The 27,959-nt window shown below is 33.0% G+C and overlaps 2 protein-coding genes across 2 annotated transcripts in view; one reads left to right on the forward strand and one right to left on the reverse strand.

Annotated features, from left to right (window-relative positions):
• Positions 1 to 27,959, reverse strand: part of LOC135841264 (nephrin-like) — a 1,354,679-nt gene that overhangs the window by 615,451 nt on the left and 711,269 nt on the right. The window lies entirely within an intron of this gene.
• LOC135840037 (prostaglandin E2 receptor EP3 subtype) lies at positions 7,396 to 27,535 on the forward strand. Its single transcript, XM_065356348.1, has 4 exons — positions 7,396 to 8,047; positions 22,821 to 23,016; positions 23,149 to 23,372; positions 26,809 to 27,535. The coding sequence occupies exons 1-4, from the start codon at positions 7,625 to 7,627 to the stop codon at positions 27,055 to 27,057; spliced, it is 1,092 nt and encodes a 363-aa protein (XP_065212420.1). The 5' UTR covers positions 7,396 to 7,624; the 3' UTR covers positions 27,058 to 27,535.

A 27,959-nucleotide genomic window follows, 5' to 3' on the forward strand; every position in this document is an offset into this window, starting at 1 on the left:
ATCATTGAACTTTGACCTGGTGAGCTGTTCAGCCCATCTGGGATACTGTAGAAGAATTGCTCGCCGATGTGTCAACAAGTTTTTTCTCCGGTCTTCCTCTGCTCCTCCTGCCCTCCTGCCAGTTGGAGTGTAATTCTTTGACTTTTCGAGGGGACCGTTAGTCAGGCATTCTATCAACGTGCCTTCGCCATTTTTCTTTCTGTAATCTTTCACCCGTCTAATGATTGGCTCTGCTTCTAGCTCCTTCAGGATGTCTCATTCCTTTTCCTATCATGTCTCGTATATCCTGCAGTGGCTCGCATGAATCTCATTTCCACTGCGGTTACTCTGTTTTTTATATCCTTTCTCATGTTCCATGTTTTGATTCCATACAGCAGCATTGGTCTTGCCAGCGTATTGCAGATTCTTATTCGAGTTTCAGCTCTGACTTTTCTTGCAGGGATGCCTCGGTTTATCGCTCCGCTTACGCCCAGGAATATATTGATCTCAAGTTGTGCGTCGATCTCTCCTTCATAAGATAGCTCGCACCCGAGATACTATTTAAAACTTCTAACTTGTTCCACTGCTAGTCCATTTACAACAATTTTACTGCGTATTAACTCTTTCCCCTCAAAGACCATCGCCTTTGTTTTTAACGACAAGATTCTCATTCCGTATTTATCTGCTATGTACTTTCTGAAGGTTATGCGTGCATTGCTCTCTGCAATTAGTCATCTTTGTTGTCAGCAAAGACCACCTGATCATCAGCGAATAGCAGGGTTTTGACATGGGTATCATATTGATGTCTAGCCTTTTTGGCTGGGTTTTCAGCCAGTCTTTATAATCATGTAGTCAAAGTAGATGTTGAACAAGCTACACAACATTGGGCATCCCTGTCTTACTCCTCTTCCTATCTTCTTTATTGCTTTAGACATGTTCCCAGATCTTACTCTTATCACATTACCTGTGTAAATTTCTTCAATTAAGCGTACTAGGCCTATTTGTTCCTTCACTTTGATTTTCCTTAGGATATCGAACAACTTCTTCCTTCATACTTGATCATACGCCTTCTCCAGATCAACAAAGCACATGTGGGTTTCTAGGTTATATTCTTGTATCTTCTCCATCAGCAGCTTTGTTACGTATACCTCATCTATGCACGATCTTCCCTCTTGAAATTCATTTTGGCATTCCAATATTACTTATATTGGCTCCGCATGGCTCTAAATTCTTCTCGCTAGCATCATTGCAAGTATTTTGTAAGCAGCATTTAGTAGGCTTATTCGACGGTAGTTTCTTGGGTCGTTTTGATCTCCTTTTTTGAAAAAATTGAAAAGATATTTTTGAAGATGTGGTGAAAATCAGTGTTGCCAGCTTTTTGAGAACCAAAAAATTGCTGAAAAAGTTGCAAAATGATATTGCTCCAAGGCGTCAACGCTCAAAACTTCTAAAAAATAATCCCAAATGCCCCCCAATAAGTAGGTACCTATGTACAAATTTCCATGCTGATCAATGCATCGAAAAATTGGGGTGATGTTTTTTCGTAGGTTGATACTCTCGATTTCAAAAATCCCAACGATAACCGAAAAATACAATTTTTTTCCATTAAAAAGTCAAAATTGCTGAAATTAACATAATGTTATCATCTATTTTACAATTCACAATCAAAGGGAAGTGGGTGAAATTAGTTCGAACTCCATCCAACGTCCTAAATACACTGTTAAAAGTAGATTATGAGAAAAGTTCATAAAATTCTTGCATATAAATTATAATATTAAGTACTTAACCTCTTTAAAAATAGCTGTATGTTTCAAATTAATAAAAATATAATATCAATTTGCTTGCGCAATTTCGGTCTTTTTCAAAGAAAAAAACTGTAGAATTTTCTGGTAATCATTGAAATTTTTTAAATCAAGAAATACGAAAAAACAACATCAATTTTTTGATGCTATTCAAGCTGATAAAATTGTATTCGGGAAATTTTTTTCAAAGATTTTTGAGTATGAAAGCCATGGAGAAATATCATTTTTTAACCTTGTAGCTGATTTTAGGTGCTTGGAAAAAAAGTGGTAATAGGTACTGATTTTTATGGCATCTCCAAAAGGCTCTTTCATGGGCCCATGATCTGGCGAAAGTTCCAAAAGTGCACCATTAGTACCTTCATAGTTTTCAAGTTGACCTTACTTAAACTTTATACATATATCCCCATTTTCCCAAAAACTATGAGCATTCCTGTCTTTCATTTCAAAAGCACTTGAAGAGCTGTGCTTTGCAACATTCGTTATCTCTCTATCTCTCTCTCTCCAAAAATTAGTAGGTAACCAAAAAGGTCCAGTAACCAATAAACAAAATGTGAGAAAATTATTTTACTTCAGAAAAAAATCACAAAAAAGCCAGAACATTTTACTGGAAAATGCAAAAAAAGGACTTTTTGGCCATCACTGCCAAACAAATTTCTTTTTCCGAATTTTTGTCGGAAAAGTGAGACTATTTTGCAATTTTTGGAAAAAAATGACACTTTTTCTCAGCAAAATGATCAGTAAAAAAGCGAAACTTTTTCTCAATTTTTGACATTTTTATAGGTACCTATTAAAGAAAAATTTTTAGCAATTTGGTAAAATGCGAAAATTTTTGACAATTTTTACTGTTTTTTAGCCAGAAAATACTACTTTTATTCGCATAATATTGTTATTGATACCTACGTTATTGTTAGCAAAACAATCCATCAGCTATTCGCTGATTCCAAGATAATTTTGATATTTGCTTTCACACCACTACAATTACCAGACAGGTGTGACGTCACTTTTGAATGCCCTCTTGCATTTTTTGCAATTTATTCGTAGAACATTCAACCGAATAAAATCATTCATATGTACCTACATGAATTAAAAAACATTAAAAATTAAATTCCAAATCAGTCTCGATTTTAGTAATAATAAACAGTAGGTAATTGCTGATCGCCTTTATGTCGAAATACTGTTCGTTAATTAGCTAAAAACTGAAAATTCATAAATTTATTCAAGTAGAAATTTCTGAAGAATATATGCTCAAATTTTTAATCATCACGGATGCAAGCAACTGCTGGTTACTCCTTCGAATTTGCTGCCAAAATATCATTTCTATAAGCATTAGGATGTACATACTTAATAAAATCCTTATTTCTAATCGGCTTTAATGGAAATACCAAAAAAAAAGAGTAGCGAAAAAGATGAACTTTATGACAATTTTGACGTGTTTTAAATAAACAAGCCATCACCTATTCGCTGATTGCAAGATAGTTTTTGCATTTGCTTTCACCTGCTTTTAAATATCAACTGGTAGCTGATTTTTCATTTCTTGATCTTTTTTATAGGTACCAGAGCTGAAAATGGTACTCGCTGACAGCGGAAGTTTTGCAGAAAAAGTGAGACTTTTTTGGACAATTTTTGACAACAAAAAAGATCCTATTTCTGAACAATTTTTGAAAAAAAAAAATTAGATAGGTTGATTTCTCTTGCAAACAAGCATCTATTTTCAGCATTTTTTGGCAAGGAACAAGACTTTCTGGCAATTTTGACACAAGCCAAGACTTTTAAAACTGTTTTTGGCAGTAAGCGAGACTTGGAAAATTTTAGCCAGATGTAGGGCTTCGTGACCTAACACTGAAAAGAAGTGTAACCAGTTGGAAAAGAATAAAAAGGTGAATAGGTACTCTCTAAATTTGAAACAGTCAATTTCACTGCTTAGCAGTCACGACATTTTGCCTTTTTAAAGCAGTAGTTTTTTTTTACTGCAAAACAGTGAAAAATTACTGAATTGGTCAGTAAAAAATCATTTTGACTGACCAATTCAGTAATTTTTCACTGTTTTGCAGTAAAAAAAACTACTGCTTTAAAAAGGCAAAATGTCGTGACTGCTAAGCAGTGAAATTGACTGTTTCAAATTTAGAGAGTACAATTACCTCGATAAATTATGAATTACTTGATAATATTATTAATTTGTTTTTTCTTCGAGAAGTACCTAGAAGTAAAGCTAAGATTTAGAAAAATTGAATTTTAGAAAATTTTGAAACATAAAGAAACCTGAGAAATTAAAGTTCTGAAAAAGTAACCAACCATCACTTTCAGTCAACTTTCTGAAAGTAGGGCCATGATTTGGAAAAATTGAATTTATGAAAATTTTGAAATAAGTAAAAGAAACCTTAGAAATTAAAGTTCTGAAAAAATAAAGAATAACCAGCCAAATACGTTCGTTAACTTCAGTGGTTTTCGGGTAAATAATAAGTAAGTATTCTTTTCTTTCTGTCGATTCTAATCTAATTTTAAAATTTGTGCAACTATTTTCATCGTAATAGGTATTATAAAAATAAAAGGTGGTAATACTGATTCATAATGACATCTTCAAAAAGCTCTTCTATGGATCCATGATCAGGCAAAAGTTCCAAAAGTGCACCATTAGTAGTTTTCAAGTTAATCTCACTTGAACTTTACAATATCACCATTCTCTCGAAAACTTTGAGCACCCCTGTCTTCATTGCAGAAGCACTTGAAGAGCTGTGCTTTGCACCATTCTTCATCTTGCTCTCTCTCTCAAAAAAAAAAAAACAAACAAACAAACAAACAAAATACTCAAGTTGGTAACCAAAAAGGTCCAAAAACAGTAACCAACAAAGTTACAAGATGTGAGAAAATTATATCACTGTAAAAAAAATCACAATAAAAAAACCAGAACATTTCACTTGAAAATACGAAAAAAAAAAGACTTTTTGGCAATCACTGGGAAACAAAAATGATACTTTTTCCAAATTTTTTTCAGAGAAGTGAGACTATTTCGCAATTTTTAGGAAATAAAACACGACCGGTAGGCAATTTTTGGGGAAAAATGATACTTTTTCTTGAAAAAAAGGGAGAGGCCAGTAAAAAAGCGAGACTTTTTCTCAATTTTTTTTGAAGCAAATTTTGGCGATTCAAGGCAAGCCATCAGCTATTGGCTGATTGCAAGATAGTTTTTGCATTTCCAAGTAAAAAAGCAAGATTTTTCAGCAGTACCTATGGTAAAAACGTGATTTCTTTGTCTATTTTTAGAAAAAAAATAAAAATTTTTTCCCATTTTTAGCGCAAGAACGAGACTGACAATTTTTGATAAGATATTTGTTTGTACAAGTGAAAAAGAAAGTTTTTTTTAGCACTTTGCTTAAAAATCTAAAACTTTTAGGGCACTTTTTGAAAATCTGGAATTTTCAAAAGTCACTGGGTGGTGGCTCCAAAACGGCTTGAAACCTCCTTTAGTTGACTCAGCATGTCCAAATTAGGATTAGAAGTGAATTTTAGCTGATCAGCTTCATTTGGTTAAATGTTGTAGGAATTGCAACTTGGTTTAAAAATTTGCTGCATGAGGACCCAGAAAACAGCTCAAATCGGTTTGAAATCCTTTGCAATGGATTCAATGAACCGAAAATAAGAGTGTACCTACAGCACAATTCAGCTTCACATGTCATATGGGATTCTCGTAAATACAAATAACTTGAATACAATTTTATAATGGCCACTTTTAGACAGAAAATCGCTATTTTAAAAATGATTCCGTCCGCAAATTCGATTAATTTCGCATTCATATTTTTTTCCATTTTTAGCAAAAGAAGGTATTAACTGGCAATTTTCAATTTTAGTAAATATTTGCCGGTAAAAAAGCGAAACTTTTTGGAAATCACTCGTACTAACAAAAAGTGATTTATTTTTGCAAGTTTTGCAGAAAAAGTGAGACTTTTTTGGGCAATTTTTGGCAACAAAATGATTGTACTTCTGAACAATTTTTGAAAAAAAATGAGATATTATTTGATTTCTCATGCAAACAAGCGTCTATTTTTAGCATTTTTTCGCCAAGAAACAACACTTTCTGACAATTTTGACTCAAGCCAAGACTTTTTACTATTTTTGGCAGAAAGCGAAACTGGGAAAATTTTAGCCATAAGCAGGGTTTCGTGACCTAACGCTGAAAAGAGGAGTAACCAGTTGGAAACGAATAAAAAAGTAAACACCTACCTCACTGTCAGCAAATTATGAATTACTTGATGATATCATTTTTATTCCCCTCTTCGAGAAGTACCTAGAAATAGGGCAAAGATTTGGAAAAATTGAATTTTTGAAAATTTTGAAATAAAAGAAACCTCCGAAATAATTGTTCATACTTGGATTAGTAACTTCAGTGGTTTTCGGGTAAATAATAAGTAAGTATTCTTTTCTTTCTGTCGATTCTTATTTAATTTAAAAATTTGTACAGGTACCTAACTATTTTCATTGTAATATTATAAAAATAACTGATCGACCAGATCAAGTGGAGATTTTAAACTCTGATGATAACTTCCTACTTATCAAGTAAGATACTTCATTTATGTACTAGTAAGAAATTCGTGTATGCTTGTCTGGATAACCCGAATTTTGTCCGGATAATCGAAAAGTCCGGATAATAAGAAGAATTTTTTTTCGTCCGGATAATACGGCTCCGCGGCTGTCCGGATAAGCGGAAGCCGGATAAGCGGAAGTCTACTGTATTATGTGGTGTGAATAACAGAATTTCAGTCTTTGAGCCCAACATTATATAAAAACGTTTAAAAACCAAGTGCGCCATCTTAGGCACAATCCTCCCATTGAAAATGGTTTCGAACTATTTTTAGCAGTTCTGGAGCCTCCAGCTGTTATTCCAAAGTTTAAATTTCCAAAAAAATGTCACCTAAGGAAGTTGGAAAGCTAAAATTTACATTACATATGCACTTTTAGGGCACTTTTTGAAAATCTGGAGTTTCCAAAATGTCACTGGTGACTCCAAAACGGCTTGAAACCTCCTTAAGTCAACTCAGCGTGTCAAAATTAAGGTTCAACGTGAATTTTAGCTTTCCAGCTTAATTTGGTGACATTTTGTAGAATTGTAACTCAGTTTAAAAATCTGCTGGAAGATTCAGAAAACTGTTCAATCGGTTTGAAACCCTTTTCAATAGATTCAATGGGTCGAAAATAGGCTGTATAGCAGAATTCAGCTTTACAGGTCATATATAGGTACGAGTTTCCTTAAACTTTATTCTTTATTTTTCATGTGGCCAGTTTAAAATTTCAATATAGCCTATACTCATAATTTTATAATGGCCAATTTTGAACAAAAATCGCTATTTTAAAAATGATTCCATCCGCAAAAATTCGATTAATTTCGCATTCATCTAAAAACGCAAAAAAAACCTCAAGGTATCCACATTTGCGCACTTTACCTTATTAAATCGAGTGAAAAAAAAATTCGATCATTAAAATAATTACGCGTACAAAAATAATAATAAAAAAAAACTAATCAATTAGCACATTATAGGTACCTATTAGATTTATGAAAAGATGCGCGCGATGATTATCTCATCCGGCTGAAACTACACGTTATTCCTTTCGAAGCGTATCGAGTAATGAAACTCGAATATTGGTGATCGAAGAATTAAGTTCGTTAACTTTTCGTCAAATCGAATTTTTTTTTTCGCAAGTCGACTATAGTATAGTTTTCGTGGTAAAATTTTCGTCGAATTGTTCGTAATTTTGTGTTTTTTTTTATACTCGTACCTACCTAAATCAGTATTATTAAAATTAATTTTTTTTTTTACCATTTTTATAACAATTTTTTTTTAAATTTTACTATGGCAAATTATTCTATCAATTTTACCGAAAATTTTCATTCAAATGAGTCGACTCGAGTAGCACTCGCAGCCAGCGAGAAACACTTGTCGAATACTCTACAAATAATCATTACGACTTGTTACGTAGTGGGAATCTTGGGAAATTTATTCGCATTGGCTATTTTATGCAAAAAAACTACTCGGCCGAGTAATCCTAAGTATAGATTAATGCTCAAGTGTTTATCGGTGAACGATTTAACCGCATTGACTGGCATGTTGATTTTAATGTACATGCATATGTATTACCGGGATATCCGTAATGATATTTGGTATTGTCGGGCTCGCGTTATTTGGAGAGTTTTCGGACTCGGATCAGGATGTGTTGCATTTGTTATGGCTGTGGAAAGATGGTTAGCTTTGACGAAACCCTTCGTGTATCAAAAAGTAAGTACCTGTTTACTTGGAAAAATTTCGCTTAATTTAATCTTTGACATTAATTACGAGGAAAATATTTCCCATTTTTTTTGATCTCTCGCTGGTTTGGTTGAATTGAATCATAATTTATACGCATGATCGCTCGTTAATATTACTTTGAAAATTGCCTACGTTCGTGCTCACATGTTGTACTTTTACGTGTTGATTATGATGCATTAATAATAAGTCAACGAAAGTGATAACGAGACGTAATCGTATGTGTACAAATTATCAGAGTGGAGTCGTTTCAGCAGATAAATTTGTTTAACGTGGTGCGATTATAAAATTTATGTGTTTTCATTTTTTATATTCACGATGCTTTTATCGTACAAATATCAAGTACCTAGTTCTATAAATTGAAATTTCCTCGTGCTCTATTGTTTTCATCGGCTTTCATTAACCTTCGTTTATTAATACCTACTTGTAAGCGGTGAAGGATGAATTTTAAATTCACAGTCACAGGTGTTTTATATTTACCTACCTAATCAAACCTCGGGCTAAGTTTTTATAGGTACCTACAAGTTTGGAAATAGGAACATCTTTTAACCAACCAGTTGACCATAAACTTTATCTCAACGTTAATTAATGACAGAATAAAAATTACGAATAGATAGGTTCATATTGGTAGCCTATTTATTGAATTTGTGAACTAAAATTCAATCAGTGACAAGAACAAGGCTACAAGATGAAGTCACGTGTTTGAAATTTTTCCTAGAAATGTAAACATAATTAAATTCCGATATTGAAAAAGTACAACCATCTCGGTTCCCCTTTACTATAATATAAACAAATCCATTACAATTGATGCACTCACTCATTAAAAATAGATAACTGATAAGCTGAGTCTTTACACGAGCATTTAGGAAGCTGATAAAAGAATCAACAAACTTGTTGAACCTATTTGTCTATGTTTATAATAATTTTAAAGCATTAACCTCGATTAATTAAAAGTGTAATACTTCAAAGACGTTCAAATCACTCAAGCTTCCCTCCTTCCTTTTATTGGGAGATTTGGTACAGACTACGTGAATACAGAAAATACACAATGGAAAATAAAACTTGTAAATATCGAATATCGATGTTTGAAAAGGATATTGTATCCATGAAACATTGTATTATCTATTTCGGTCGGACTTTTGACCATTATCACATTATCACTCGATGATTGAGTAACAATAATATAAGATGAAAAATTTTAATAGGCTTCGGATGCAGCTTACGATTGGTTTTATTTAAAATGAAAAAATTATTATTGTCTAAAATGTAGGTTAAAATATGTAAGAAAAATTATTTCAATGAAAAACTGAAAATGTTTACATCTGCCATACTGGTAACAAATTTAGGTAACTAATTATTACTTATTGATATGAATCTGTAAGTCCGTAATACCTATACCAAGCTAATACCTCGCTCATCGTCCTTGAATGTGGAAGTTGATATTTTTAGAAAACTTCCTGATTTGCGAATGAAGGTACGAGTAGATACATAACGATAGATTAGAAGAAGGAAAGGGTTATAAGCTATACATAGAGCCTTAGTAGTGATAACGATGCCATATACTTAGTTTTGTGACATAAAATCAATAAGAAAATTGCTCTGGACTTTCTCCGAAAGCTATCCGACATAGACGTGTGTTTTTTCAGGCCAATTAAGGAGTGGCGAAAGGATCAAAGAGGTCGAATAACAGTGTATAGTAATTGATAAGCTGCTGCAGATAATCAAAAATCTCGATATCTTTACAGTATTATATTTCGTTGCTCAGTTTATGGGCCAGTTACCGGTATTTATTCTAACACTGAAAGAGCTCGTACTGATTTTTTCTTTCAAAAAAAAAGTTCAACTGCGGTACCTAAAAAAGCTTGAAAAAGTAACCAAAAAGTAACTAAAAAAGTGAAAAGACAGATACATGAGAAAATAATAATTCTAACCCTTTCGAGGTTCTCATAGTTTGAGTGAACTCAAATTGAAGATCTGGAGAGTTTATCATTACTAAGGCATCACATCCAAACTATAGACAAAACAGAAAAAAAATCATATCAAAAAATTTTCTCAACTTGCAAAAGACGTTTAAAAAAAAGTTTTTGCTCTTTTGTGAATGAAAAAATGTGCAATCATGTTTTCAAATTAGGTAATCTAGTGATTTCTATTTTTAATTGCCATTACTTTATACCTACGAGTAATTTACACACTTTTTTCATTCCATTGCACATTTTTCTAGTTACAAATAAGCAAAAACTGTTTTTCAAATTTCCTCCTTTCCAACGTGAAAACATTTTTTAGATGTTTTTTTTTCAGTTTTGTAACGTTGGAATAATGCCTTATGATAAACTCGGCAGATCTTCAATGTATGGGCTCACTCAAACTACGTATGAGACCCCGAGAATATCACTGAACCAATTACTTTTAAGTTATTATTTATATTTGTGACTTTGTAAGTAATTTTTCCTATTTTTGATGTTGATTTGTCAAATTATAATGACATAATTTCTGGCAAAAAAAAATGTGTGACATATAAAAAGACAATTTTTTGGGAAAAGTGACGTTTTTTGGAATGTTTTTCAAAAAAAAAAAAACTATAATTTTTCGCCATTTTTTTTTTGGCAACAACGAGATTTATTCTTGGCAGAAATTTTTTTCGCGATTAGAGGCCTTAAAAAGCTGTAATTAAGCTTCAAAGTTTTGATGACGTCACGAATATCATTGAGCTTTCATTTCGCTGCCGAATATTTCCAATTTGCTTAAGCATTTTACAAAATCATCAAAGCGAGGTACTTATACTTGGAGAATGGAGATCGAAGGTGAATCTATTCCTGAAGAAACTCGAAAAGTATGGGTGAGCTCATTGGCCAATCATATCTCTTCAACTTCAATTTTTTTTTTACTTAAGTCAATTTGCAATTTTTACTCCTTGCATAAAAATCAGTTTAAAAACGGGAAATGTGATAAGTATACCTATCCAAAATGGTTAGATTTTTTTTTGATTGTCAACTGAAAATTTTTACACCTTGCATAAAACCAATTGCAATACAAGAAACTTATAAAAATTGCCAGGTTGCCTTTATGTAGGTAAAATGCTAATCTTACGCTAATCTCATGAATAGATGCACCACTATGCATAGCAGAAAAGATGCAGGATTGAATTTAATTTTTTTGGCTTGAAAATAGAAATTTCAGTTCTAAAAAACGAAAGCAAAAAGACCCAAACAAAGTGAGGGTAAATGCTCTCGGAATTGTAAAAAAATTTCTATGTGAGAAATTTATTTATCTATTTTTTTGAATTTGAATAAATAATAGATTTGGGAAAAATTCGAGTTTTTGGCTTTAAAATAAAAATTAGAGTGATTTTTTGTAGAAATTTCAGTTTTAAAAACCATAAGCTAAAAGACCCAATCAGGGCAAAAGCTCTCAAAATTTTGTATTTCGAGAAGTAAAAAAACATTTTTTTTCTGGTAAATAAATCCCTTTATTAAGACTAAAAATTCACAAAACTTAACGACTTCGTCGAATCTGGCAAAACATTTTCAAGATTTAACAAATTTGGGGAGGGAGATCCGATCAAAGTTTATCCCCTATAGTTTCGTGTATGTCGACCTTGAACGATCAAAAATTAACTATAAGCTTCAAAACGAGTTGGAAGCATATGCACTAAATTTCATAAGGTATTATTGAAATTAGTTTGCATATTGAATTTTAGCTTTCTAAATCCATTTGATGAAATTTTGTGGGAATTTCAAATTTCAAAAATCTGCTGAAGGATCTGAAAATTTTTTTAAAATCGATGGAGGCTACAAAATGACTTGCACCTACCGATTGGAAAGATGGGTAAATTTATAAGAAAAAGTTAATTGCGATGCTGCGATTTAACTACAACGATTCACTTTTGTTCTAAATACGATTCAGAGTCTAATTCTAAATCCGATTCAAAATTAATTCGCGATTCATTTCTGCGATTTGAATCGCACAATTTTTAATTTTGACTATAGACTGAAGATGGAAGGTAGATATGGTCCAATGGACTTTGGATTTTCAAAAATGCCATCCAAATTTGGGATTCGTCCAGGAGAAATGGACCTTAGGATGAAATCACAAATTTTAAAATGTAGCCAAAAAATGACAAAAATGTCAAAAATTATTAATTTTTTATAATTTCTCAGTAACTATGAGTTCATCACAAGGCATCACTCCAAAGTTAAAAAACAGAAAAAAATCTTATCTAAAAAATTTTTTCACGTTGGAAAAGAGGTTTGAAAAAAAGTTTTAGCTGATTTGCGACTAAAAAAATGTGCAATCATGTTTTTAAAGTAGGTAGAGGTAGAGGTACCTATCTGGAAATTTCTATTTTTAATTGCTGATACTTTATAATCTACCTACACACTTTTTTTCAGTCTCAAATAAGCAACAACTTTTTTTCAAGTTTCCTCTTTTCCTATGTAAAAAAAATGTTTAGATAGGTAGGTATGTTTTTTTTTCTGTTTTGTAACCTTGGAGAAATGCCTTGTGATAAATTCTCCAGATCTTCGATTTGGGTTGACTCCAAACTATAAAACCCTCGAAAAAGAGTTAATGCAGAAAAAAATCATCAAGAAAAATCATACCAATATAACTTTTCTTTTTTTTTAAATCGAAAATCTAGAAATGAAATTCGATAGAATCATTGTAAGTACGTATATAATTTTAGCAAAAAGCTGGACTTTCTGGTAATTCCAAAAAGTAAAATATACTTTCCGCAATTTTTTCCAAAAAAGTTGAATTATTTCGCAAATTTTAATTTTAGAAAATGCGAGGTTTTACTCACTTTTGTGCAGTATCTAATTTTATTATTAACGTTACAATCGTTTCAATTCATTTCCGATTTTAATTTTCGATTCAGTAAATTCATCGATTAAGTTTCAAGATGTCCGCGAACTAACTATATGTAGATGATCGACAAATTAATTCTACTTTCAAGTTATTATTTATATTTGTAAGTAATTTTTCCTATTTTTGAAATGTTGATTTACCAAATTATAATAATGACTTGATTTTTCTATCAAAAAAAAAGGTGACACATAATACGACAAAGTTTAGGAAAAAGTGAAATTTTTGGAATAAACTCAAAAAAAAAAAACTAAGTATAATTTTTAGCCATTTTTTACAAAAACGAAACTTATTCTTGGCAATATTTTATACCTGGAAAAAGCGAGATTTTTTCATCTCCCCATCTACCAAGATTTGCAGGATAAATACGAGAACGCCATGGAACGAACGTATTAATAGGGCCATATTACCAGATGAAAATGGTGCGCATGCGAACGAGAACCAGTTGGTAGAGAATAAACAACCTTTCATCAGGATACCAGTTTTAAATCGACACTTCTCCAATTTTGACGAAACTCACCCAAAATGTTAGTTCGGATGTACCTAAAACCATCCCAAAATAATTTTTGAGCCAACATCCCCCTCCCTCACTCCAACCAGGGAAACGAGCCCATACGTGCTCAAAATTCAAAATTCTCATTCTCCGAAGGGGGTGGTCCAAAAATTTTTGAAACTTTCACGAAAAATAGTCACTAGGTAGTCGAGCTGTGTGCGAAACTTTTTCAAAAAATAATTTCATATCAGGGTTTTTGAGAGGAAGAGGGGGAGGGGATTTTAAAAATTAGTGGTAAAAAACGAGGAGGGTACCCTATGTGAAATTTTTCCAGAAATGTATACCTAAACTATATTTTTTGCAGAGCTCATTTTGGGCGTGATGTATCGGACTTTTATGGTCAAAATTTTCGGAAAAATTAAATTTTGACCTCGAAAGTCCAAACACGGCAAAAAATAACGAAAAATGCACGTTTTTTGCGGGATTTTGATTTTTCTGAGAATGTTGCACCGATTTTTGAGCTCCAAGAAAAAATATATGTTATACATATGTATGGAGGTACCTTAGGATGGAGTAAATTTCTGAAAATTGTTTGCGAAGGGTACCCTTACCCGTTTTCTCTACGAATTCTTTAAATTTGCAACCCCCCCCCTCCATCTTAAAAAGTCCTAATGAGAAAATTTTTTGAAAACAAAGTTTATATCTATACACACCTATAGATATTTATAGACTATTTTTTGTGAAAGTTTTGAAATTGTTGAACCACCCCGTCCAGAAAACTAGTCAGGTTGGTGGGGGAGGGGGTCGGCTCAACATTTTAAAGAAATGGTTTTATATTTAAGCTAACGTTTTAGGTAAGTTTTGCCAAAATTGGAGAAAGTGCCGATTTCTCTATCTAATACTTATTCTGAAAGGCTCTTTACAACAATTTGGTGGATGGAGTCTTAACCATCTACGAATAACCATTATGAAATTGTCATTAGTATAGGCATTATTAGTAAGTAATTTCTTCAATGTTGACATTTTAGAAAGAAAACTAATATGAATTATAAAAGTGCAGGACAAGCTGAATGATGTTTTTTATTGGTCGTGGAGATGTTACAAGACGTTTTCATGAAAATTAACTTTAAAAAAAATTAAATTAAAATAAAAAAATTAATTAAAAATATTTTTGAAAAATTAAAACCAAAGTACAACATTTTTTTAAAACAAGAGTTCAGCCTGAATCGATCAACCCTCCTCTGGAAGGCGAGGATCTTCAATTTCTTATGGACCTTATAGTGTCCTACTACTCCTACTATGAGGCTGGTAGGACATACATATTATGAGAAAACAAGCTCGCTGGTATAAAAAGCATTATGCTTTGGCGAATTCTCTCGGAATTTCAACGGAACAAATGGAAACTGATGGCGTAAGTGCAGTCGAACACCAATAGATAAGTTGAAGATTTTGATGGAGTTTGCGGCTGATGAAGAGGAAGCATGGCTGAAATACCTCCGAGCTGACGAGGATGTAATCGTAGCCTCATCATCCTTAAGCCGATTTCTACATCCAGAAAATTATATGTCAATCTCCGATTTACAAATTCAAAACGGCCGTTTTCAGGTTAAGGTAAAAATACTCGCATCATTTCAATTCTAATTTGATGTTCATTAGAGACTTTTGCAAGATAAATACGAAAACGTCGTGGAACGTATTAATAGGTACATTATCAGATGAAAATACTGCGATGGAGAACCAATTGGTAGAGAATAAACGCAGTCTTTCATCAGGATAATAAGATAGGTAGTGAAATCGACACTGTCCCCAATTTTGACAAAACTCATCTAAAATATTAATTCGGATCTAAAACTATTCCAAAATCATTCTTGAGCCGACCTCCTCTCCCCCCTCCAATCACAACCGGAGAAATGAGCCAATACCCTACGTGCTCAAAATTCAAAATTCTCGTTGTCTCTGAAGAGGGTGCTCCAAAAAATTTGAAACTCATGAAAAATAGTCAATATGTAGATGTTGTGAGACATTTTATCAAAAAAAGTTATCATATCGGGAGGGTTTTTGGGAAAGGGGAGGGTTGAAGAGTTCAAAAATTGGTAGAAAACTGTGAAATTTTTTCGAAAATTTATTTTTTGTGGAGGTCCAAAATCAAAATCAAAATCTTGCAAGAAAACGTGATTTTTCGTGATTTTTCTTATGTACTTACCTCGGACTTTTTAAGGTCAAAATTTTCGGAAAAAATGAAATTTCGAGCAACGTACCTTCGTAAAAAGACACGAAAATGGCAATTTTCCATTTTTAAGCCTCAAAACGTAGGTAGAAAAACAATGTCCAGCGGCGAATAACTGCAATTAAATTTGTTTTTACCTACTTTTGAGGCTTAAAAATGAAAAATTGTCATTTTCGTGTCTTTTTACACACACGTTGCTGGAAAAAATGGCAAAAAAAAGACGGAAAAGCATGTTTTTTGCGAGATTTTGCTTTTTTTGAGCATGTTGCACCGATTTTTGAGCTCCACGAAAAAATATATGTTATACTTCGGTATATGAGTAAATTTCTGAAAAAAGTTTGCATTGCAGAAGGTACCCCCTCGCCGTTTTGTTTACGAATTTTTGAAACTTTCAACCCCCCCCCCCCTCATAGGAAATCCTAATATGAAAATTTTTCGAAAAAAATTTCATACACGTACCTAGGTATTTATGGAGTATTTTTTGTGAAAGTTTTAAAACTGTTGAATCGTCCTCTCCGGAGAACGAGAATTGAGAATTTTAAAAAGGGTGGACACATTTCTCAGGTTGTTGGGGTGGGTCGGCTCGATTTTTTTTGATGTGGTTTTACATTGTGAGTTTCGCTAAAATTGAATAAAGTGCCAATTTCACTATCATATATCCTGAAACGTTTTTAAAAACATCACTTTCCAATACCTTATGTAATTATCAATACTATAGGTATTATTAGTAAGTAATTTTCTTCAATCTTGACATTTTAGAAAGAAAACGAATATGAATTAGAAAAATAGAGGAAAAAACTGGACGTTTTTTTGGTCGTAGATGTGTTAGAAGACGCCTTCAAAAGGAAAGCTAAGTATATTATCTAGATCACACTGCAAAGAAATTTCAAAAAAAGATCTATTGAAATTCAAACGTTTAGAAACAGAAGAGAAAATCGTAAGGGTCAAAATTCAACTTTTCCAGTGTTAGGCAGTTTTTCACTTTTTTAGGGGTGGGGGGTGGCGAGGAGGAGGTGTGGGTAAGCAATATTTTTACCATCTAAATTTTTGAGCGTTTTCAATGAAATTGCATATTACCATACGCCCCTTTTCAACGTCAATTATTCTGAAAAAATTCGAATTAATTCATCGACTTGTTTTTTTCTTTTTCATCTGCTGCAGACTACTTCAAAGCAAAATTGTTTCATCAGTCAGTGAAAAAAACAGACATTTTTTCAAAATTCCTTTACAAAATTTAAAATTTAAAGTCTGATTGATAAAACATCAGGAAATTTTGATAAAAAGTAAGATAGCAGCAGGATTAGCAAGATAAGCAGGACTTTCTTTGGAATTATTGGTAAAAAGTGATACTTTGGAAATTTATGGCAAACAATAAGGGTGACGCGTTTGGGTAATTTTTGGGGGACAATGAAACTAGGAGGCAATTTTGCTACAAAGCGAGAATTGAGAATAATTTTTAATCATTATTATATATTGAATGTTCAATTGGCAAAAAATTGATACTTTTTCGCAATTCTTGTCCAAAAAAAATAATATACCTACATTTTTAAATTTTTGGCAATTTTCGACAATTAGGTACTGGCAAAAAAGTTGAATTTTTGGCAGAAAAATGAGATTTTTGCATTTTTTTTGTGAGAAAGAACCACTTTTAGCAACTTTAAGCGAATTCGAAATTAAAGTTACACGAAAACACCACCAATAACATTAAAGTAACTTTATTTCAAAAATTACCAAATTGAGGGAGAGTTGGAGTGTTCTGGAGGAGATGAGCTGTGATGAGTGTAGTAGAAAATATGACGTCATATTTACGTTCAGAGGATCCAGTTCATATGAAAACGACACCAGCAATACTGAACTCAATTCCAGAAATAGTGGGAATTGAGGAGGAGGAGGTAGATGCCCTGGAGGGACTGGTTGAGTTTAAAACGAACTCTGACGTCATATTTGAGTTCAGGGGGTTCAGTTCACACGAAAACAACTTCAATGTTGAACTCAATTCAAAAAATGGTAAAAATTGAGAAAGAGGAAGAGGTTCTGTGGAGGAGCCGGGTGAGTTTAAAACGAAATCTGGCGTCATATTTGTGTTCAGGAGGTTCGAATCATATAAAAACGACACCAATAACATCAAAGTAACTTCAAAAATCACAAAATTGTGGCAGGCTAGAGGTTCTAGAAAGGGGGCCTGGAGTACAGCAAAAACGTGAAACAAATACGTTATCGAATCGTATTCATTATGAGTAAGTAACTTTCAATTTTGCACCATGGCAAACCAGTACAAAAATATTGAAAAATATCACGTTCAGAGGTTCAAAAAAACGAGTCCCAAAAATAATGTACCTTGCAATTTTTATTGAAAAAAAAAATTCAAGTTGAAAAACGCCACATTGAGGGGTAAATATGAAGAGAAGGGGTTAAACATTTTTAAATGGATACCTCTTTAAGAGCATCCAAATCATACCAGAAAATATTTTTTTCCCTTGGTGTATTTTATAAGTACATTTGTATACCGAATACCTACCTACCAATAAGTATTCTTAAAAAGCCATACAAACAATAAAGCTGAAAAATTTCAAGTCGTTATAGAGGCGTTAGTTAATGTTTCGCGAATTTGATAATTTGAACACGCTGGGAAATACCTGTCCAAGTCCACATGGCATGACACTTGAAAATATCAAACAATTTAAGACATCCGAATGTAATTATGGAATTGCCATGTTGGCGAAATGCCATTAAAAATGTGATGCAGCTCTAATAATAATGAAATTGATCGATGCCTTATATGCGAACAGAGATTCGTATAAACATCGGTGTAAATTACTCATCGAGTAATTAGGTACCTATAAAATTCGATAGAATGTCTGTTAATTTATATGTAATATTTCCTTTGTATAGTAATTCGATGGACAATGGATTATTTCCTTCTGCAAAGAATGATTTGGTTGATGAAAAGAATAAATAAAAATTAAAAAGATTAATTAATAATGTGATTGGTCGATTTCCTCGTCATTCAAATAGCATATTATTCAAACAAGTCGATTATTATTTTTATTAAAACATAAATACAAGTAAGCTATTCATTTTCTTCCTCACTGATCTATCAAAAAAAAAAAAAATTGAGCTGGGTAGGGATTTTTTCTTTGCAATCTTATCCTCAGCTAGTATCAAATTCAATATCATATTAGTGTTCTCAAACGTATTAATATTCCAATAGACAATTTGGTATTAAAAATTATCAGAAAAACTCGTTAACTAAAATATGGTAGAAAGACGTTTACGTGCTTCAATTTTTAAAGCTTTCGTTATTTAGCAAATTCTGCCGGAGTCATTCCGCAATAATTTAAATGGGCAATGCGGCACTGCACTTTAATAGCGGAAACAATAGGCGTATTAACATGCCAATACAATGAGCATTCGGTTGTTTTAAAATTCTATACTACCAGAGACATTCGTACCAACAACATTGCGAACTTGTAATAGAATATTAATAAGTTGTCTTTTTTTTTATTCGTCGTATTATAAATATAGTTAGGTACTGCTTATAGGTACGCGAACATTATAAACATTAATATAAAATACATTTTGTCACGTGTTACGTCTGCGCGCATCAAAGATATTCTATTCTACCTATAGCATTCTTCATAATTGAGGATCGTTTAATTGTGATAAAATTTCGCGAATGAATATTCAAACATCGTCTTTTTTTTTCCTTTTCTTATTAAAAGTACGAGTATCGATGAATTGCAGTCATCGTGTGTTCTTAATGTATCCTGTTTTTCGTAGTCAATTTTTTTTTTTACCAAATTGAGCTTCACTGCCAAACCTTATACCTATAGCAATAACCACCTGTTTATCAAACATCGAGTTAGGTAGGTAGGTACTGCCGGTATTTCTCGAATATGGTAGCAATTTGAATATCAAATTAGGTTTAAGGTTAAAATAGTCTCGATACGCGGAATATATATGGGCCAATGATAAACTTCTTTATCAATGTTGTGAAAACACCATCAAATTGATGATATCCCGCGTACATTGAACTAGCCATGAATTATCTCGTTATATTTGACATGTCTTTTAATAGGAACTTACAACATATTGTCTTCGGTTTTGAGTTTTGTAACGTGATATTTTATTATTATCGAATCGAATATTCTTTCTTATTCAGATTAGATTTCTCGAGAGGGTGAATGATACGAGTATAGTTGCAATCAAAATAATCTAGGATCACGAGATTAGAGTTTTTATAGAATTAAGCGTGTAGGTACGTGCGTTTTGTGTATCATTTTCACAATGTGAAAAAGATAGGTAGTACCTAGACCTACCTATATGATCCAATTCTCATCTTGAAAGTCAATAGAAATCAAATTTTCAGTTTCCTTAATCAATGCTCACTTCATCTGCGAAGGTTTAGTTGGTACAATAAAAATAGACGTGAAACGGATTTTGGTTTAGTGGGTGTCCATTCGTACTCAAAGAGGTGGCAAGCCTCCCCCCCCCCCAAAAAAAAGACTTTGAGGTATTTTACGCTATTTTTGGTATTTTTAAGCCGATTGATTTGAAACTTCGAGTAAAGGTGAAGATATACATGAGAAAAAAGACTCAGAATTTTTTCAAATTTTTTTGACACTGACAATGACCTCAAAATCTACTTTGAAAACATTCGAATCAACGTGAAGGAGAGTTCAAAATCTGAAAAAAAGCCAAAAAAAAGTTACTGGCAACTATTTCAAAGTTTTCAAGCAATGGCAGTTGCTCTATATGACCATAAAATCGTTTAGAAACGCGTCCCCTCCCCCTTAAAGGCTACTTAAAGTGGTCAATTTTAGAGGAAATTTCATTTTTCGACGTCGAACTACACCATCAATCTGAATTTGGACCACATTCATCAATTTTTCCACGTTTCATAGATTAATTTCTACTTGGGAAATTGGATTGCGCCATTTTGGGAATCCTTGGCCCCTTTTCGAGCGAACCAATTCAATTAAAAATACATTGCATACTTATCTAAATTCTAGAAAAAAAAATAAAGAGATTTTCGGTGTTTTTCTACTCACAGGGCGGCTCGTACTCCATTCGAGCCCCCCCCCCCCATCCACCCTTTCAAGAAATAATCATTATGTAGCAGAAAACCCTTGAGAAAAAAATGTAAACGTAGAAAAAAACCACAAAAAAATCAGAATATAAGTAAATCGAGATTTTTTGACAATGTTTGTCAACATAGTAAGGATTTTTGCAATTTCTGACAAAATGAAACAGGATTGACAATAATTTCTGGCGAAAAGGTGATCAGACTTCTAGACGATTTTTGAAAAAGTATGACCTTGGAATTTTCTGCATAAAAACAACTAATTCGTACAAATCTTGTTAAAAAAAAGAGAATTTTACAATCTATGGAATAATTCAACAAAAACTAAAACTTTTTGGGAATCATTGGCAAAAAAAATTATACTTTTTGGCAATTTTTGGCAAATACGTAAACAAAGCTTTTAAAATGTAAGTAGATGATTTTTGAAAAAAAAAAAAATAGCAAAATTTGATCACTTTTTGGGAATTATTATAGCAAAAAAGTAATACTTTTTGGCAATTTCTGGAAAATACTCAAGCAAGGCTTTTCGATAATTTTGAAAAAAAAAAAAATCGAAAAGAAAGCATTTGACAATTTTAACAAAAATCAGGAACTTTAGAAAACACTGGGCAACTAACCCTATTGTCAAAAAAAATGATATTTTTTGCAATATTTGTTGAAAAAAGGAAAACTTTGCCAATTTTTTGGTTAAAAGCAAGTGAGAATATTTGGCTTTTTTTTTTTCAATGAAAAAAGTAAAACTAGGTATTGAAAAAATAAATACTTCGGGATTTTTCTGCAAAAACGTGACTATTTTCAGCAAGAACCGAAATTATTTAGAAATGTTGACAAAAGGTAAGATTTTTTCAAAATGTTGATAGTGAAATTCGGCTTCTTTGATGACATATTGTTAGAAAAAAAATTTCGACCAAAATTTAACATTTTAAATAACACGTTTTCAAATCGTTTTATGACCAGGAGCAGCGGCCACCACTCGAAAATTGTTTTAAAAGTTACCAGTTGTAAAAAATACACTGAAAAATGTAAAAATAATTTTTTTAAACTTTTTTCCGGACATTCTTCTACGTCGATTTGAAGTTTCCAAAGTGAATATTTTGGGAGTAAGTACTTTTTGTGGTAAAAAAATTGATAAAATTCTGAGTGATTACCCTCAGGTATCTTCACTTTCACAACGGGTTTCGAATCAATTCAAATCAATGGCTTCAAACAACCGGAGGCAGCATAAAATCCCTAAAAAAATGGGGGGGGGGGAGGGACTGCCCACTGATTGCGGATAAAAACTGCTTGTGCAGCGTGCACTCGTGAAATCCTTATTTAGTAGTGTTAAACGATTAATATAGCACGAAAACCAAAATCCGATTCGAAAACAGTTTCACTTTCTCATCCTCACTTATAACTAATAAGATGTCTAAAGAATTATTCTTGTTACATACAAATTTTCTCCTTTATAAGAAAAAAATGAGTAAGTACTTTTTTTTTGTTTAAAATTTTGGGTAGACTGAAATGTTCATTTTTGCAAAATATTTCTATTAAGTATTTAGGATTCTATCGCTGTAATCTTCCATTACCCATCCACATAATACATATACATATGTAGTTCTACGATTTCAATATTGACGAAACGTGTCACGTCAAGTGTTAATGATCCGCGATATTTTAAGAACATGAAAAATTAACTTATCGAAGCCTTTTTCTTAAGGTAAAATTCAAACCAAGAAATTTATCCGGTGTACATAAAAATGAAATTGTAGATACTATTACTAAGTAGGTACCAGTAACATGATCTCTAAACTTTGAAAATTTACACCAATCAATAACCAACGGTTTTATTTTTAATCCCACGCTATTGATATTACAAAGCAATTATTAATTAGTGGAAAATTCTTCCCATAAACGCTTCAAAAAGAATAAATATGCTTAAAATAATTGCTTCATTTTACTTTCTCCCCTCCCCCCTCTCTCTGTCATCTCTTTCTCTATATTAGATATAGATATACCTACCTATACCTACTCATTTTGATATCTTAAGCAGGTAATAATATTGGATTTACTAATAAGCTCATTTTAATTGATTATTTTTCAGCACGTAACGGTTGTGTTAATCCGCAGAGCTATTTTCGGTCTATGGATTTCAGCAGTGATATTAGCTTGTATGCCATTTTTTGGCTTCGGATTATATTACGATGAAAAGAACCCAAGAGAAAAATGTCGAAGGTACAGACACGCCAGCGCCGAACATACCAGAGATGTGGTTTACGCTTACCTCTACTTCTCATTAGGTTCGTACATAGTGCATATTTTTTTTTTTTAATCGTCGAGAGCAAGACCAATTATCTTCATTTTTTTTTACAATTTCAAAAAATTATTATCAGACGATTAACATTACTTATCAGTAATTTTTTTTTTTTCAGGAATGCTGCTCGTTGTCTGTTTAGTTTTCTGTAACATCGCAGTAATGCGTTCTTTATGTTACAAAGGCACTACTCAAATTAAAATCAGAGAGCAAGTTTCGATGAGACGAATGAGTAGAAGCGTTTCGAAAATGAGCACGTCTTCGACCAGAGAAGAAATTGCGTTTGGTCGATTGATGGGATTCTTGTGTATAATTTTCGTCATTTGTTGGGTTCCTCAAATGGTAAATATTTTCAAAATATCTTTAGACTATTACGTCAATTCGACCAAGAAGTGGTAAGGAGGGTCGGAGATTTTTTTGAAATTTTTCCTGTGAAGAGGCCTTTCAAAGGGATGACCAATGGCGTAAATCGCAGCCCTCTAGCCCTTTTTTAAAGCCTTCTAGGGGGTGTCAAAGTTTTCAGTGAACTTGAAATATCATCCATTTCAGCAGTGGATTGCTCGATAACCGCGATATCTACCAAAATGGAACTTTTTCCAATAGTTAGGAGTTGCAAAAGGCTTTTTGGTGATATCATAAAAATCAATGTTGCCAATATATTATTGAAAACTTTTCATGCTGAACAACATTATTAAAAAATAGGGATGGCTTTATTTTGTAAAGTCGATTCAAAAAAATTGAAAATTTGCGGGAAAAATGCATTTTTAAAATTTAAAACATGAAAAAAAGTTTTGATCGATGAAGTTGGTCCATTTGACCCCTATTTTAACATATCCGTTGAAAAAGTTGAAAAATCCCTTTCACTCGATGAAATTCATCATCATCATCATCATAAACGTCATAGTTGCTAGCGACTATAGTGTGTCCCCAACAACGACCACCACTCTTCTGTCTTGAGCTAGTGTGGCCGCATTTGCAACTGAGCCAACTACATATTTTCCAGACTGTATCAGTCCACCTTGTTGGAGATCTTCCTCTCACTCGTGTTCCGAGGACCTTGCCAAAGAGAATTCCCTTTTCAATGTTTTCCGGTCCTCTTCTGGCTATGCGTCCAAAATAACGCATTATCCTGGTTTCACATATATTATTTTGCCTGATTGGTTCTTGCAGTTGTTCCACAATTGATGCATTTGTTCGGTGCACAGTGTATGGTATCTTCAACATCCTGCACCATACCCACATTTCAAAGGCATCAATTCTTCTTCGATCATCTTGCTTCAATGTCCAGGTCTCCGCTCCACATAAGAAAACTGGAAAAACTAGCGTCCTAATTAGTCTTTTCCTCATTTTTATGGAGATTTTTGGGTTGGTGGTGACTTTTCTTAACCGAGACATCACAGCTTTTCCAAGAGCTATTCCTCTTCTAATTTATGGGCTGATCCTCCCTTAGCATCCACAAGTAAACCCAAATAAATGAGTTCACTTTTTCAAATTCATTCAAGGCTTTGGATTCTGGTAAGTATCCAGCTCTATCAACAACCATGACCTTGGTTTTCCCCCCATTTATGAGGAGTCCCATGTCCTCGCTGACCATCCTGACCCACTTGATCAATTCTGCCAGTTCCTCTTCACTTGTGGCTATTAAGGTGGTATCATCAGCGTAACAGAGATTGGAGATTTTTCATCAGACTTGTCAGTCCAGACCAAAAAACTGGACTGATGACCGTGACCTGGCCCAAAAATGCACACAAGACTGACCGGACCAGACCTTAGACCTCTAAAACAAATTTATGTAAATATTAACCAAACAGCTGATGACCCTCGGCCTTTTCAGAAAAAATAACAGAGACAGGCCGAGACCGAAGACCTTTCTAAAAAATCAGACCAATGACCGCAGTTTGGACCTCAGTTATGTCCAATTTTTTCAAATTTATATTGCCACTTCAGATGCCTATTTCTAATAAATTTCTATTGTGATTTAATTTCTTTCAATAAGGTTCAATGTTTTGAAAGTAAAAATCCCATTTTTTAACTCATCTAAAGTGTTAGGAAGCTTTTTTCTTTCTGAAAAATGAAGACGGTTTTTTGGACCTGGGCTGACCCATGACCACGATGAAAATTTCTGGTCAGGACTGGACCAGACCGACCTAAAAAGACAAAGAATGCAGAACCGAATGAATGACTGGACTGGACCATTTGAAAGCTCCAACCTAGGACCTTGATTTTGGAGCAACCGCAAAACCGCTGAGGTCCTACAAGCCTGTATTTTTGCTTCCTCCTATCGTGATGTTGCCTTCCCAGTTCTCCAAGGTTTTTGCATGATGTACTAGCCATAGATGTTGAACAGCAGAGGCTAGAGTATGCAACCCTGCCTTACTCCCTGTTCTAGCTGAATCAGGTTCGACTCTTCTCTGCCTACTCTCACCATCATCTCATTCTTGTCATACAGCGATTTGATCACCTCAATTAGGTGCTCTGGAACTCCCATCTTGCGTAGTATCTCATATAGCTTTGTCCAATTGACACAGTCAAAGGCCTTTGCATAGTCAAGGAAGCATATAGTACCGCAGGGACGTTAAATTCACAGAATTATTCTATTATTTGCCTAATGTTCAAAATCTGCTCTCTTGTATGTCTTCCAGGCATAAAACCTACCTGTTCAGGTGGAATCTGTCTATGCAAATAGCAGTATGCCTTGATCCTGCTGTTACAAAAAATCAAAATTCTGAATGAATTGAAAAAATAAACTAATTTTAATTTTTTTGCTATGGCGAGTGTAATTTTTATCATCTTTTTCATGAAATACATAAAAAAGAGGTCAAAATAAGACAACTGAACTAATTTAAACTTTTTTTGATGTTTGGAATTGAAAATTGAATTTTTTTGAATTTTGATTTTTTTGTGGTGAGTTCATTTCATCGAGTGAAACGGGTTTTTCAACTTTTTCAACGGATATGTAAAAATAGGAGTCAAATGGGTCAACTTCACCGTTCAAAACTTTTTTTCATGTTTTAAATCAAAAAATCACATTTTTTCGCAAATTTTCAATTTTTTAAAATCAACTTTACAAAATAATGACATCTCAATTTTTTAATATGTTGTTCAACATAAAAAGCTGTCCATAATATATTTTTTTCAGAATTTTTGAGAGTCGAAACGATATGAAAACTATGTTTTGAAATTTTTCGAGCTAATTTTTCGTACAAAAAAAAGTGGTAACATTGATTTTTATAATATCACCAAAAACCCTTTCAAAACCCCTAACTATTGCAAAAAAGTTCCATTTTGGTAGGTATCGCGGTTATCGAGTAATCCCCTGCTGAAATGGATGATATTTGAAGTTCACTGAAAACTTTGACACCCCCTAGCACTCCTAGCAGCCTTTAAAAAAGGGCTAGAAAGCTGGACTTTGTGCCATTGATAAACCCTTCGGAAGGTCTTTCCACAGGAAAAATTTCAAAAAAATCGGAACCCCCCCCTCCCTACCACTTCTTGGTCGAGTTAACATGGAATATGGCCCTATAGAGGATGAGTATGGTGATATATTTGTGAATTTTGGAGCTTCCAACTTGAAGGAGGTTTTTGATTAATTCAAAATCAAAACATGTTCTTTCAAAAAAAAAAAAAAAAAAAAAAAAAAATAGTTGAAACCATTCTATTGAAGGTCTGCATAAACAAGTATGAAAATTTACAATTCCAAGAATAAATCACCATTCCTTCCGCAGCCTCTGTCTATTCAAACTATTCCAACTAAAAAATATCTCAACTCATGTTTCAGTTAACAATTCCACTAGCAGCATGTGTACCACATTCAGAGGATGATTCAAGATGCAAAAAATTTTTCAGACTAGCTGATATCTTGATGGCATTACACTTCGTACTCGACCCCTACGTTTACGTAGTGCAAAGGTTACCAACGATTAGAAATTTTTTCTGTTCCCATAAACTGCAGCTACCGCAATATAAACCTTCAATCAGGATGTCCTCCTACGATAGTACACCTTCTTTTTATATCGCAAAAATTTAGTCCTATTATAGACAGGGTTTACTATTTTTCCTATATTGGATCGCTGTGAAACTACTAAGTTAGGTATCGTGATATTATTAATTCGGAGATAGGTACTGTTTATGTATCCGATGAATACGACGTGTACCATAAATGATGAAGCGAGACTTCGAAAATGCTTAATTTAGCTAACGTTTTATGTAAACACGCTACACGGGATATTAATCCGAAGAAGCTTTAGCAGTATAAATTTACGTATCTACTACGTATAGCTTAATCATAAAATTGATGATTTGACGAGGAGAGTAGGTATGTAAGGTACTACAAGAACGTTGATTTTTTTTTCGCCAGTATTTGAGAACACTGTTGTTGTAATTTTGTGTATTAAAGTAAACGAATATGTATTGTGAATTATTTTGTACGTATTTTGACATTTTTTTAAGACAAAAGAACTACGTCGATCGCAGTTCGAGAGAAATAAAATGTGTGTTTTAAAATATGTCAGTGTCGTTTTTGTTCTGATTCTATACGAGTTTAGATGCATTGTTTCCAGCATTCCAGCTCTTGATTCAAAATCGATACAAAATACCTAATAACTAATGAGGTAGAAAAATCAGTTCATTATTCTATATTCCTCGAGCACATCATAATAATTATAATAATTAATGCGAATGCAACAAAAAAATTGATAAATTTTGAGCGGAGAGAGGCCTCAAATGAACTTGGTTAGGTATCCAAAAAAGCAAGACTTTCTCGAAAATTAAAAAATAGTAAAATCAGCAGTCTAGTGAGAGAGGCTCACAGACTGGTAACAATATTCATCTTGATGAACTGAATCCGAGAGTTCAATGAACAAAGTAAGGGAATCTTGTGATTTTTTTTGAATTTTTTTCCTTCCTGACTTGGTATTTCCATGTGCAGAG

The sequence above is a fragment of the Planococcus citri genome, chromosome 3, assembly GCF_950023065.1.
Source record: "Planococcus citri chromosome 3, ihPlaCitr1.1, whole genome shotgun sequence".
Lineage (NCBI taxonomy): Eukaryota > Metazoa > Arthropoda > Insecta > Hemiptera > Pseudococcidae > Planococcus > Planococcus citri.

Bases quoted from the DNA above. Each gene is read 5' to 3' on its own strand.
- LOC135840037 (XM_065356348.1), top strand. From the start codon at position 7,625: ATGGCAAATTATTCTATCAATTTTACCGAAAATTTTCATTCAAATGAG. The intron at 8,048-22,820 runs GTAAGTACCTGT...ATTATTTTTCAG, and splicing joins AACCCTTCGTGTATCAAAAA to CACGTAACGGTTGTGTTAAT. The intron at 23,373-26,808 runs GTAAATATTTTC...CTCATGTTTCAG, and splicing joins TTTGTTGGGTTCCTCAAATG to TTAACAATTCCACTAGCAGC.